Below are 14,035 nucleotides of genomic sequence, written 5' to 3' on the forward strand. Positions count from 1 at the left end.
TGTAATTGCTCCACAGTGGGTATTATCCCTCAGAGCAAATCAAGGAATTTCAGAATTGGAAAGAACCTCAAAAAAAGGAAATAAAAGGGCAGAAGTTTGTAATTTGGGATTTCTGGATGGGCTTCAGTTCTGCGAACTCCCTGAAATTAATCTAAAAAAATGCCAGCATGTATGTGCCTTTTTCTAGGGGAAGGACCATAGCTTTCATCAGAGTCTCAAAGGAGCTGGTGGCTCCCAAAACGTTAAGAGCCACCATTAAGAGTTTCTGCTCTTTTCAGGCAAAACTATATAATCCAACCTAGATAGAAAAGAGCTAAAAACAGAGAAGGTATTCCCCATCATATACATCAAAATTCCTGAAAGCCACCTCATAATTCTCTACTTTTAAGGAGAAAATAGGAAAATGGCAGTTTTCTGATTTCTTCTAGGCACTTGTGGAAATACAGGTTTATCAAAGAATGTTTGCTTGTAGTCTTATTTTGAACATTTAAAAAATAGTACCTATAGGTGGCTAAATAAACAGTGCACCGTGATTCAAAATGTACTTTAGATTTCCCCTACCCCTGAAGCCATTTTATGAACTGTCATGTGCTACCTGAGCCTCCAGTAAAAACAAAAACAGGCTTTCCTGTTTTTTAAAAAAATGTACTTTAGGTATGATTTCTCCCAATGCCAATCAAAAAGTTCAGACATACAAGGAAGCAGGAGCAGCCTCTCTACATCAGTACCAATAGGCTGGTATTTTATGAGATAGGACAAACTGGCCCGCAATCTGCATTCCTTTTTCCATCTTTCAAAAAAAAAACATGTAAAAAAGTTCTATTATAAAGCAACTAAACTCCAATAAAAATTAAAAAAATTCTATTGATTACACAATGTATAACAGCCAATTTATCAGAATAAAAAACTATCAGTGTTTTCTTTGGTGAAAAAACAAGTATAACAAAAACAGATCCATGTGGTTTCTGTGTCTACAGTGTGGCTGTCCCTCACTCTCTGTACCCTCTACCAAATCCCTCATGAAATCCAGGTCTGCTCACACCTGGAGAAATGCACATTAAGGATTTTAGATTGCTGCTGCCTGTTTTCTGATCAAAATTAAGGCTCCCAGTGTTACCTGGAGAGCTAGAGATGGGATAATGCATTATTTTAGGAAAAAATTTGACTACCTGCTTTCATTAAGACTCTATAGTAGTTTGATTTACTCATACAATTCTATGCTGGCTGCATCTACACAATCAAAGGAATCACTGGAGACCCTTGTTAAACATAGAATTCCAGACCCCAACCTACAATTACTACAGTGCAACCAGGAGAGGAACCTGAGAATCTAACAGTTTTTATCAAGTGCTTTGGGTGATCCTTGGGCTCAAACAAGTTAGAGCAATCTTCTTAAACTTGAATGTGCATATAAACTATCCTGGGTTCTTGAAACAAAAGTTCTGATCCAATTGGTCTGGGTGGGACCTGAGATTCTGCAGATCTAACAAGTCCTAAGGTGATGCTGCTGGTGTGAGGACACCTTAAGTAGCAAGGTCAGGGAGATTACGCCTCATCTGGCTTGTGTGTAAATCAGTATAGGCCATTACATTTTCCTTCTGCATCTGTGGATTCTCTACCAGAGGCCTCTCCCCTCCCTTGATGCTGCCCATTTCTCATTTTTTCACTGATTGTATCTCTACAAGCTAGTGTGATCAGTTAAGGTAAGGCATCCTACTCTTCTCCACTTACTTTATAAAAAGTTCACACAAAGATAAAAGCAGTCTGAAATAAACACCACACAGTAACTTACATAATGGGTTTATATTTAATATAGTACTTCTCACCATGGAGATGTTAGCAGTTTATAAAGATTTTTTTGTTTTTGTTAAACGTTAAATCTTTTCTCCATTTCAGTGTCAATATAAAGTATTTTTTTACATTAAATCTTTTCTCCATTTCAACGTTAGATACATCGAATACATTCTCTAAACTTTTTCCCCCACAAAGAGATAAGTTTTAATTTTTTGACCAACTGTATTTAATATCTAGGTACAATATTAACTTGGGAGATAACAAAACAAAAATGCATTAAAAATATGGAGAAAAGACTCCTCAGTGATGCAGGAGGCAGTGATTATAACTAAACAGTGGCAATTTCCTAGGATTCTGGGCAAGAGTTTTCTTCTTATTATTGAGAATTCTGAAATTATGAAATATTACTTATGCAGAGTTCAGCCATCTCACTTCTTTGACCTTCTTTCTAACTAGCAAATGCAAATTACAGACGGCATTTTTCAGTGCATTATTTGCTGTGAAGAAAACGTTTTGTTTTCCATTTAACATATCAGTTTGTTCCTATTTATAGGGAAATAACCAAGACTATGAAGCTACCCTATTTACTGTTTCTTGAGAACTTTCAGACACCAAAACTCAGTTCTGAACCTCAATAGCACAAAGGTTTTCAGGGCAAGGTTTGATTCAGGAGGCCCTTCAAAGTCACATCTGTCCATTTCTCTTTCGTGCATATACCCCCAAACAAGCACAAATGCCTGTAATGCTGAGAACCACACCTAACAAGAGAGCGATTGCATCTCCGGCTTCTACTGCTTCCACAACAGGCAGCACCAGAAGCAATGAAAAGAGAACTAGGAACAGTTGTGTTGAAACTGAGATCATGATGTCGAGATCTTGAGGTGACTGGTTCTTAAAGGCTGAAGGTTCCTAGAAATTAAAACATGGAAACAAAAAGGAACCATTAAAAATTCCTACCTTTTCAAATGACAGTATGAATACATGACAACAGTTCATACAACCTTTTAAATCAGAGACTTTATAAATTATATTCAGACCCATCTCCTCATTTTATGGTGGAAGAAACTGAGGGAAGTAAATGGTACTTAAAGATGGTCATTTGAGGCTAATCGCCCCTTCTCATGATAATTCCCCTACTCCAGCAATTTTTCCCCACTCTATAACGCCAACACCGTGTGAATCAACAAAACAGAAATTGAACAGTAGAATAAGAAAAGACAGAAGAGGCACAAGATACTAACTTGGAAACTATCCTAGTGAATGAAAATTATATTTTCTTAGGGTCGCTCCCATCCAGGAAATGCAAACAAATCTGGCAAAGTCAAACCACATATAACTCTGTGAAGTCGTGGGGGAAATAGTAAGACTTACCAAAGAAAGCGTTTTTTTTTTAATTCTACCAGTTCAGGATGCTAAGGCTAAGCTCCACGTGACAGCACCTATTATCAGAGGGGCGTAGCAGGATTTAAAAAATCGCACATTATTAATTATTATTTTAAAGCAGCAGCTAGAGTCAGTGCAGAGCGGGGAGGTTGTACGTAAGGGAGAAGAATGGGTAATAACTAACGACAACAGTTTGTTCAAGCAGGGGAACTAGATTTAAAAGTTGGTCAGTTAGCCTATAAAGGAAAAGCTAAAAAAAAACCCAAAACCAAAAAAACAAGTTCGTTCGAGGACTTGATAGTAGGACTTTAAAAAGAATCCCTGCTTTGGCCCGGCAACGTGCAAATCTGCCGCCTGTTTTACAAATACCCTGGGCAATCTAAGTAGCCTTCGGGGACAAGTTCGTACATTACCTTCCAGGAAGCAGCCATTACAGGAATGGCGAGCCGGGCGGAGTCTCTAAACTACACTTCCCACAATCCCCTGTGACGACAACTCACAGGATGCACCGGCGCGCTCCCTTGTAACTGGTTGCGGGAAGATGGTCACGCTCTACCGGAGACGCTGAGGAGCGAGCTCCCGGGGCTTCTTCACGTGGCCGAACCTGTCACTGGTGAAGTAGTTTAGTGTAGTTGTACGGAAGCTGACACCCACACAAAAAGGTAAAAAAAATGACAGCAAGTGTTTTTTTTCACCCTGTTCAAGGTTTCAAGACACAAGAAGTTACGTCCTTTTCTTTGACTGAAATGCAGACACAGCAGCCGGAAGAAATCACCCGAGCAGAGCCATCTGTTTCAGATGCATTTAACCTAGCGGCTTGTAACATTTTTGAAGGAGGGAATCCCCTGACACCATTTTCCAAATGTGCCTTATGATATTTGTTAACTCTTAAGCAATGGTGGAAAACATGTTTAATAAGACGTTTTGGAAAATGTCAGAAACATCTGTAGGGAAAAACAGGCCGTTTGAGGAAAAACAGGTTAAGCACTATAAGAGGGTCTCGGATTCAGGTTCTAGAGTTGTGTTTCCCTATTACTTCAGGAGTGCAGTGTATGGTACGCTTTAGAGATTTCTTCTCACTCATATGTTTATGATACCCACCCTATGTATCCCCAAATATTTATGGAAAGTTGTAAATTAATACTTTTAAGTCATAAGGATAAATTATTTGCATATGTAAGTCTTAGCCCTTTCTGAAAGGCTTTCTTAAAGTCTAATTTAATCTACGAAGTCCTTACTGAACCTTTCTAATCACCCAGTCTTCTGAACTCTCATTTACTGACTAGAGGACTTTTTTGGTACCCTGGAAATGATCAGTTAGTAATGATGTGGGTTAGGGGTGAAGTCACTTGCCCTGTCTGAAAGTCCCCCTAGGACTCTGAGACACAGCAGGTATATTTCAGTTCAGTGCCCATAATTGGCACGTAATTTTTTTATTGTTGTTCATCTTTTTTCTTACACTTTACTAATCTCTCTGGACTGACAGCAAAGCTTTACATTCCTAGCTTCTAACACACACACAGCAGGTGCTCAGAAATGTTGGTTAATAACAATTATTTGAATAAATAAATGTGCCAGCAGGATTTCTTGAGAGACAAAGCAGTGCCAAATAAACCAAAGCAAGGTGTCTTGCAAATTGGAAGTCTATGGAAAATTACACAGTAATGTCAGCATTGCTTCTCTAAACTTGATTATTTTAACAAGTTCTGTCTTTGACTCATTTGCCTTGTGCTACTTCTGGTTTTGTACCTTTCTAATCAGTTATATTTGAAATAGCAGCTCTTTAAAAATACTCTTTTGCATTCTAGTGTGAACAATTTGGGGATTTAATTTTTCCCTATATGTTTATTCAGTTTGCTGAAGTCAGCAGAGACCACAGTAAATTTAGTATTATTACAGACTTGTTTCTGGGGGTGTCAGTGTTGAAGATAATGGGTTAGTTTTAAGTTTGAAGGTCTGCTGATGATAAAATGCTTTTTCTTTATTATGTTAAGAGATCATGATGACCTGGCCTATCTGAAAAAGAGTGGCAGAAGTTTGTGCAGAGATGTTTTGGGCCCGTGTAGTTTCAAAATAAAATTGGTTAACTTTTCCTAACCAGCATCTACCCTCATCAGGCAACTTAACAAAGGTGTTGATGTATATGCTTTTGTCTGCCTTATTACAACCCTAGTTTCCAAGTAGAATGGTATTCTAGTTCTCAGTGTTCTCTTCTTACTACCCTAACTAGTGATTTAAAAATAAATCAGACACCAAGGGGGCAGAGCGGCGGGGGGTAGGGTGGGGGGGGTGGTGTGATGAATTGGGCCATTGGGATTGACATGTATACACTGATGTGTATAAAATGGATGACTAATAAGAACCTGCAGTATAAAAAAATAAATAAAATTAAATTCAAAAATTAAAAAAAAAGTCAGATCATTTATTCCTTGCTTAAAGCTCTCCAGTTCCATCACAATAAGCAGAAGTCTATGCTCCTTATCAAGACTTACAACCCCCTACACATTCTGGCCTCTGCCTGCCTTTCTGACATCAGCCTACTACTCACTCATGCTCATTCCAATCACACTCATCTTTTTGCTGTTTCTTAAGCATGCCAATTTTGTGTTTTTACTGATTCATATTTTTATAGAATCAAATTTTGTTGATTAATGTTTAGTCACTGTTACACTGTTCGTAGTAGAAACTACCTTATAAGTAGGAAGTCTGCTTTTAGGCTAAACCATAAGGTATTTCGACAGATTATTTTGAGTCTTTATTCAAAATTTAGGTCTCACATATTTTCTCCATAATATTAATAGCAAGGCTTTATGTCTATGTATGTATAAGACACAGTAGTACCTAAAACAGGAACTACTTTGTTCAGAAACCTGTCTATAATGGCCCCTATTTACTTCCTCTGTCCACTTGGGGTGCAAATATTGATTAAGCCCATCTGGATGGTGTATTTTTTTCTTAGCAATACCTGAATGGTTTCTTTAAGTACTTTCTAATGTTGGACGAGCAATACTGGCATTTTTAGTGAGACAGTGCTTTGTTGTGCCGACATAATATTGCAGGATATTTAGCATCTTTAGCCCCTGCCTGCTAAATGCCAGTAGAATCCCCTAATCGTGAAGACAATCAACTGCCCTCATGTATTGCCAGATAGTCTTTGGTGAGATACTGTCCCTAGTTGAGAACTACTCAAGATTTCATCAAGAAAAGAAAAGGAGTAGTTGAAAACAATGAAACGGTACATACACACGCACACACACACACACACACCCCAACATCAACACTGCAGTGCTCTAATGTTTTAGATTCTTTCTTCCTTGGTTATGCTGATTTTGTTGTTAACTACAGATTTTCTTCTGTGTCCTATCAGCATCCTTGCCAGACAGTTTCCACTGGTCACTTTTTTAAAGAATTATTTATTTATTCATTTGGCTGCGCCGGGTATTAGTTGCGTCATCGGGATCTAGTTCCCTGACCAGGGATCGAACCCAGGCCCCCTGCGTTGGGATTGCGGAGTCTTAACCACTGCACCACCAGGGACATCTTGGTCACTTTCTTATAACAGCACCGATATGCAAATTGAGGTGAGATTTCTGCTTTTATTTCTGCCACTTAGTCTTTAAGCTGTGGAGAGGTGCTGTGATGTAGTATATGGAATATTAGCTTTTTCCCTTGCTAGTTTTATGGATTTGAGTAGTTAATCTCTCTGAAACTTACTTTCCTTTTATAAAATATGCTGTGTGAGGATTAAATGAAATGTTTCTAAAGTGACCAAAAAGTTACCAGAGCTCAGTACTTATCAATTCCCTCTTATTTGTAGGTCTGTTCCCCTGGTTACTGATTAAGAGTTAGGGTCTTTGGGGTTAGACCAGTTGGTTAGAATTCTGGCCCTGCTGCTTACTAACTGTATGACAATAGACAAGTTGGTAAGTTTTTCTAAGACTCAGCTTATCCATCTATAAAATGGGGTATAATAGTACTTGCTTCATATGTATATTATGAGGATTAAATGAGTTAATTTCCAGAATTAGTGGCTAGCATATAGTAAGCTCTCATTAAATATTAACTGCTGTTACTATTTTCTGTTAAACAAATCCATGAAATATATGGGGTCTTCAGGATGTGGCTTCTCTCCATTGTGAATATGCTCTTCTGCAGACAAACATGGTAAATAGAAAATGTCTGTGGAACTCCCTGGATACAGAGGCATTTTAGGCTTCCTAGGCTTTGGGTTGGGAGCTGACTGGAAAACACTCCCTTGGTACTCAAAAGCTGTCCGTTTGTTGCCTTGATGGGATTTTACTATTTATTTCATACCTACTGGTGGTTACGTTTATGTTTAAAATATATTCTCCATTCAGTTATTGTCACATCATTGATTGATCATGTTAGGTCCAAAGGGTTTTGAAAATGTGATTGGGAGGGTCTAGATACGGGTGAATAGCTCCAAGAAATCAGTCAGCTGGAATGAACTCTGTGGCCACCCCAAGAAAACCCAGCAAACAAACAAAGACTCTTAATTCCTTTTGAATTCTAGTTACAGCAGCTAGTCTATAACTCTGCACTGCTTTTTCTATAAATTGCAGCAAAGGAAATGACAGCATTAGAAGATTTGCTAAGAGGGAATTATAATAACTGAGACTGTAGGCTCAGAGGAATGTATTACTCTTGATAGATTGTTATGGGATACTTAATTGCAGAGCTTGCAGGACAGAAAGAAATACTTTTGTATTACCCCTGAGAGATGGCACTGTGTTGAACATGGTACCAAGATTTTTACCTTACCTCCTTGGCTTCAGTAAGGTCCACTGTTTGAAGAGGATAAACATTATTCTTACAACCCCTACTTAGAACTAATTTGCTTATACTCATGGATGAAGGAACTCTGTTTTCCCAGATAGCTTCAAAAAATCATGTTTGTTTCTTTTAAAGTTTGTCTTTGACTTATAAGTCAAGAGTCATATAATTGGTTTTCATTAGTTTATATTGTATACTGTAACTGGAAATGTCAGCTCAGGGTTTACTAGTATTAAGTAATGTAGAGGCAGGGATTAATTTCTGGGATACAGTGAATATAATGATCTCCTCCACTCCTTTGACCTGAAGCTGCTTTTTGATTTCTGACGTTCTTGCAAACCATCTTAATGAACTGTTATTTCTTAGCTATAACTTAGATTTAGATGTTTTGTCCAGATCACTGACCAGGACAATGACTGCCATGTTGTACATGTGTAGTTCCCTCTTCTAAAAGAGATGATCATTTCCTTAAGCAGTACTAGGGAGATGAGCAGCTTCTTCTGTGCCAAGCGTCTGCTAGCTACAAGTTCTGCCTGTGAACATCTCTGATAGCAACGTGAACCACAGCTCTTCTGAAGCAGTGCCACATTCCATCTCCCCTGACGTTGCCCCGCCCAAGCTGTCTGAATGCTTCTGCAGGCTTTTATATAGTTCCTCTTTTGGCATTAAGTGTCTAGTGTTATCAGATCCAAAATGTAGTCTTTCAATTCGGAAGAACCTAAGCTTACACTATCCTTCACTGAAACAGAGATCACTGGTAGCCGATGATACTCAGAGACAAAGAACCTTACTTTAGACACTTGTCTGAGTGGTGGAGGGCAAAATTTCACAAGTCAATTGTTACTCAAAAGTGGTTTCAGAGAAGAATGAAGAAGTGGCTTCTGCTTATTTTATAATTGTTAGAAGTGAGGCATTGGTAGGCCCTGAAGGAAGGCACTTCTGGTATCAATCAGAGAAGGCATGATAGGCTGACATCAAGATTTTGCAGTCACTGATTTGTGTCAGGAAGTTCATACAACCCAGACTTCCTCATTAGCAATTGAACCAAGCCAAGTGAGTGGAGACATTTTATTGGAGCTTCACAATTAAAAAAGGCCAACCCAGAGTTAATCAGTATTTCCCATCAGTAATAGGACATTCATCACTGAGACTGTTACATTAGAGCCAACTAAGCTAACAGGATGAGATACGCTGCACTTTCCAGAGCTATTCAGCTGCTGCTGAATCTAAACACTCTGGTGTCAGTATCTTACAGACATGAATGGGCAAGCTGCAGAAGGTCATTTTTGACATGGTTCCCGGCACCATCTAGAGCCCGTTGCCGATGTAACCTTGATTTCCACTGATGAACCTCAGTAATCTGTGGGAGTCAGTCACACACACACAAGCCTATGGTGTCCAGGAAGCAGAGGAACCACACCCACAGGCACTGACAGATCCAAATTTAACATTTCTGGGCTTCCAGGAGCAGGCTAAGAATACCTGGACGGGACAAATTTATAGTTTTGAAAAGTTGTGAAATTATCTTTTTATGTAGTACTTTATCCATGGTAATGGACTGATTAAAAACATTGGCTTTGGATATGTCATCAGTTGGCCCATCTCTGCCACTTACTAACTCAGTGAATTTGTACAAATTATCTAACTTCTTTAAACTTGAGTTTTCTCATCTGTAATGAGAAAATCACCAATCTTTTGTAGGACTCCCACTGTAGATTAAATGAAGTGACACATAAAATGCTCAATATGGTCAGTGTCTATAACTCTCATAGATATGAGACTAGCTGATCGGATAATATTTAAGTGCTGCACAAGGAAATTTAAAGTGAGGATTATCTTGCCTCATGGGAGGGTGAAAAAATATTTCTCATGGGAAAAAATATTTTCTTAGAAAACATGGTTTCATGATACATAGGCTAGGACTGATTGACTGATTTATATTTAATAAACACTTAAATAGTGACTAATATGTGTCAGGAACTATTCCACACATTAACAAATGTAAATCCATTTGCTCCTTAAAATAATCCTGTGAGGGAGACACTATTATTATCCCCTGTTACAGGTGAGGAAACTGAGGCATGATTAAGTAATTTATCTAAGGTCACATAAGTGAGTGGTAGAATCAGGTTATGAACCCAGGAAATCTGACAAAGACTGACTCTTAGTCATTGCCCACATGGTTTCATGGGGAAAATGTCCACAGTATCAAACTGCATTTTAATTATCTTTGAAATAAGGTGCTCTAGTGTTGCTTAGGAAGCCTAACTGTGGTGAGTCACTGAAGAGTTGTTGGTGTTTATATACTTCCCCTCTAGGCCCTAGTTTGGTGAATGAATGAATACCAGTATTCACCTAATTTGTTAATTGAGTTTGACTTAGATTTAATAGGTATATACAAAAAATGTTTTTTAAAAATTAAGGGATGTTTGACTGAGGCTCAGAAGAGCACTTACTGATGGGCACAGACATCATATATCAAAGAACATAGATTGTGATGTGTTGGCAAATCTCAACTATCATGAAATCACTGAAGTCCATATAATATACAAGATTCAGAAAGGAAGAAAAGAAAGTCAAAAGAACCTTTTGAAAATCTTTGCTTAGAAGTGAAAAACTTAAACTAGTCATTGCAAAAGTATAGAGAAGTTATTAACAATTTAGTATGTGCAATTCATAAGGAAATAATAATTCCTGTGTATAGACTAGGGGCTCATTATGATTAAGCACTGGTAACCATGGAGACAGACAGCATGAAATTTATAAAATTAAAAACATACCAGATAGAAAATGCAGGTAGCATAGGAGAGTGAATCATGCCCCAACTGGTCTTTGCGTGATTTCTCTTAAGTCTAAAGACTTAAAAAATTTCTGTCTGGGCATTTTCTGAGTAAAATCACTCATTTTTCAAATCCTGAATTTCTTCTTTGGATATCTTAACTTGTTCTTTGAAAATGCTTTTTATCTAGAGTCAGTTTAGACATGATAGAATGTGTTGGGGTAGAGTTTTTATAGGTAAGAAATATCTTGGAAGTGGTAATGTTTAGATTGATCTTGGGAACTTATATGAGTACCTGAACCTTTTATGTAGATATTTACTGTGAATTTTCAGTTGACATGTTGTAAGTGATTGGTCACTTTAGTTTTTAAATCTGTTTCTTTTGCTAAATCATATAGATGGTCCAGGTAGAGAACTTTATGGTATAACACCAGTTTCTGTCATGGAATGATTTCTTCATCCATGAAATTGTGAGCTAGAGAACAACAATAAAGTTGCTTTACTCTTGCCTGTAATATTTTGATTGTTTATAAATCTATTCCCTGACAACAGGTTACTTGCCTGTAGATATTCTAAAAGTGGTATTGTTTGAATTTAAAATCTTCATGAATAAAAAATTATGACAAAAAGATCTTACTTTCTGGAAGAGTGACTTTACTCAAGGAGGTTGCCAGATTTTCTATTCAAAGGAAAATTCTTTATTTAAAAAATGGAGTAGATTATGTTTTAAAAACTGATTGCAGCTGGTTCAGTTGAGGAAAAAGTCCCAAACAGTGCTCTTCACAGTTTCATTTGATTGTGATTTGGACCCACTTTAATGCATTTTAAGCTCTCATTTGTCAAGAGAGTCAAAATAAGTCACTGAACTCAATCTGACAGTCAAAGTGAAGCACTGCTTTTGTGAGCATGCCTATCAACACTACTGCATATTAAAGTGAATGTGGTGTGCTGCATAAGAGTGGAGACATAACCCTTTCATCTGCTCTGCTTTAGTAGAATACTCAACATACCTTTTGGTCACCAGGCTTTTAAAGGGACCTCAAGAGACAACAGAGAGCCCAGGGATGAGTGACAGAGTTAATTCAAGTGATCCAAAAATTGGTCCTGGAAGAGGGTTCTAAACAATGTATTATGTGGTTCATTTGCATCCCAATTACATGGGGAGTTTATTTAAAAATGCAAATTTCTAAAACAAGTTCTCTAGGTAGTTCTTAGGTTCATCAGCTCTTAGAACCTTTGTCATTGGGGAGAATAAGTTATTGGGCCTGATTATTTGGGAAGAGGAAACATAGAGGCAACTGAACAACGATCTTTAACTTAATAATAAGTTTATTAAGACCCAATTTGAATTATCCATCTTGCTCTCATGGACCCCTTTTCAGCTGCTGATGAAGCAGGAAATACAAATATTTCTTGCTATTTGTTCATGTTTCAAGTGGCATTTTTTCTCATTATTTCTTATAGACTTACCTGTCTCTCTCTAAAATTTACTTTTTTAAAATATAAAGTCAATATATCTTATGTTATCTGATACGGAAATAATAGAAGAAAGAAAACAAAAATATTTGTTTAATATATATATATGTACACACAAATATATTCATAATAAAATAAGTAGAATACAAAAAAGAAACTTTTTTTAAAAATTTAATTTTATTTTTTAAACAGCAGGTTCTTATTAGTTATCCATTTTATACATGTTAGTATATATATGTCAATCCCAAGCTCCCAAACTCTAAAACTTACTTTTTAAAAAAATGTATAAAACATTCTGATGACTTCCATCTTTAGAATTGTAGAAACATCTCATTCCTCAGAGAAAACAAAGCCTTTCCTAGCAGTAAAAGGGACTCAGCCACAAAATGGACAGTATCAGCAGCTTTAAAACATAATAATGCAGTTGTGATTTTCACATGGTTACTTTTTACAACAATCTTCTGTTAAAGATTAGGACAAAGCATTAAATGCAACTCGCGGAAGGTGATCAGAAAGGTATTATGTGGTTGGTTCCTAACGTGTAGCTTTCTGGTGATTCAACATTAACCAAGGATTGAATTTTTAAAGCCTTGGACCTATCTTCCCTAAACATTTCTTCTCTCAGTAGGTGTTTGGAAGGGAAATGGATAACCTGGAGTGCTGGTATTCTAAATTGCTGGCTGAAGGCTCATCCATATGCTTTGGAACTGCGACCAGCAGGTAGCAAGCTAGTTCTGAAAATTGAGTAGGTCTAACAAGTGTTCTTGCCCACACAGTTACAGCTGGATAAAGTGGGGCTTGGGCCCAGGTCTTACCTCTTTCAATTATCTCTCACTAATTTCTCATACTGTTCCAAGTATTATAATATCCTTGTAGTAGCATTACATAAATATTTATTGAGTAAATGAATAACTTGTCAACTGAAAAAAATGCACAACATGAGAATTGTGAGTTAAGTTTTATTTGGGGCAAAATGAGGACTATAGACTGGGAGACAGCCTCTCAGATAGCTCTGAGGAATTGCTCCAAAGAGGTAGAGGAGGAGAGGTCAATATATATATGGTTTTGGCGAGAGGGGATATGTGCAATCAGGCACACATTTTGGCAGAAGGTGGCTGCTAGTCATGAAGAGCAGATGTCTCTGTTAGTGATTTTAGTGCTTTTCTGGATATGAGAAGATACAAGAAATTGGTCTCATAAAATCTTCTCTTGAAAATATCTAACTATCTGAAGGCCTGTTGTGCCAGTTTTTCCCAGAGCACAGAGTGCTTCATTCCTGATCTCCACCCTGAACTCCTTTCAGGGCATGTTGAGGGTCAGCGACTGCAGTGGCTACTGACTTCATCCTTGTAGAGGCAGATGGTGAGCAGCAGTCTTTAGTTGACGCACTAAGACTAAAGTTTTAGTCAACATAAAGCTCAGTTTGAATCAATATGTGTGACATAGCCATGGAAACAGTGAATGTAATCATGGGCTGCAGGAATAGATGTGTAGTATCTCGAATGGAGAGGGGAAGTTCTGCTTTGCTCTTTCCACTTTGGGCCAAGTCTAGCAATATAGTGTTCTTTTATGGGTTCCCCACTTTCAGAGAAACATTAACAAACTGGATATTAACCAGGACTGTGCTATGATAACACTAGAATCGTTAGTTGAAAAACATAGTTGAAAGACTATGGGATGTAAAGGAAAGGACTCATTGAGACTAACTAGTATTTTTGATAGCTTATCCCATAGGAGAGGCCTTAAACTAAAGGGAAGGAATTGGAGTTGTTCTGGATTGCCAGTGGGTGACAGAGATAGAGAAGCAAG

General features: G+C 37.6%; 1 protein-coding gene and 1 long non-coding RNA gene across 6 annotated transcripts in view; one reads left to right on the forward strand and one right to left on the reverse strand.

The window, feature by feature from the left end:
* LOC307191226 overlaps positions 1–14,035 on the forward strand; it is a 750,426-nt gene that overhangs the window by 119,274 nt on the left and 617,117 nt on the right. Inside the window, exon 1 of one of the 5 annotated variants that reach the window (XR_013829654.1) lies at positions 3,704–3,839. The exons of the other annotated variants lie outside the window; for them this stretch is intronic. This is a non-coding gene — a long non-coding RNA (uncharacterized lncRNA). Of the gene's footprint in view, positions 1–3,703; positions 3,840–14,035 lie in introns of those variants that run through there. 5 annotated transcript variants of the gene reach the window in all.
* SMIM30 (small integral membrane protein 30) lies at positions 1,777–3,613 on the reverse strand. Its single transcript, XM_079931668.1, has 3 exons — positions 3,591–3,613; positions 3,166–3,233; positions 1,777–2,703 (listed from the first exon to the last, which is right to left on the reverse strand). Exon 3 carries the CDS (start codon positions 2,656–2,658, stop codon positions 2,479–2,481), a length of 180 nt encoding a protein of 59 aa, XP_079787794.1. The 5' UTR covers positions 2,659–2,703; positions 3,166–3,233; positions 3,591–3,613; the 3' UTR covers positions 1,777–2,478.

The sequence above is a fragment of the Stenella coeruleoalba genome (genome assembly GCF_951394435.1).
Source record: "Stenella coeruleoalba genome assembly, chromosome: 9".
Taxonomy (NCBI): Eukaryota; Metazoa; Chordata; class Mammalia; order Artiodactyla; family Delphinidae; genus Stenella; species Stenella coeruleoalba.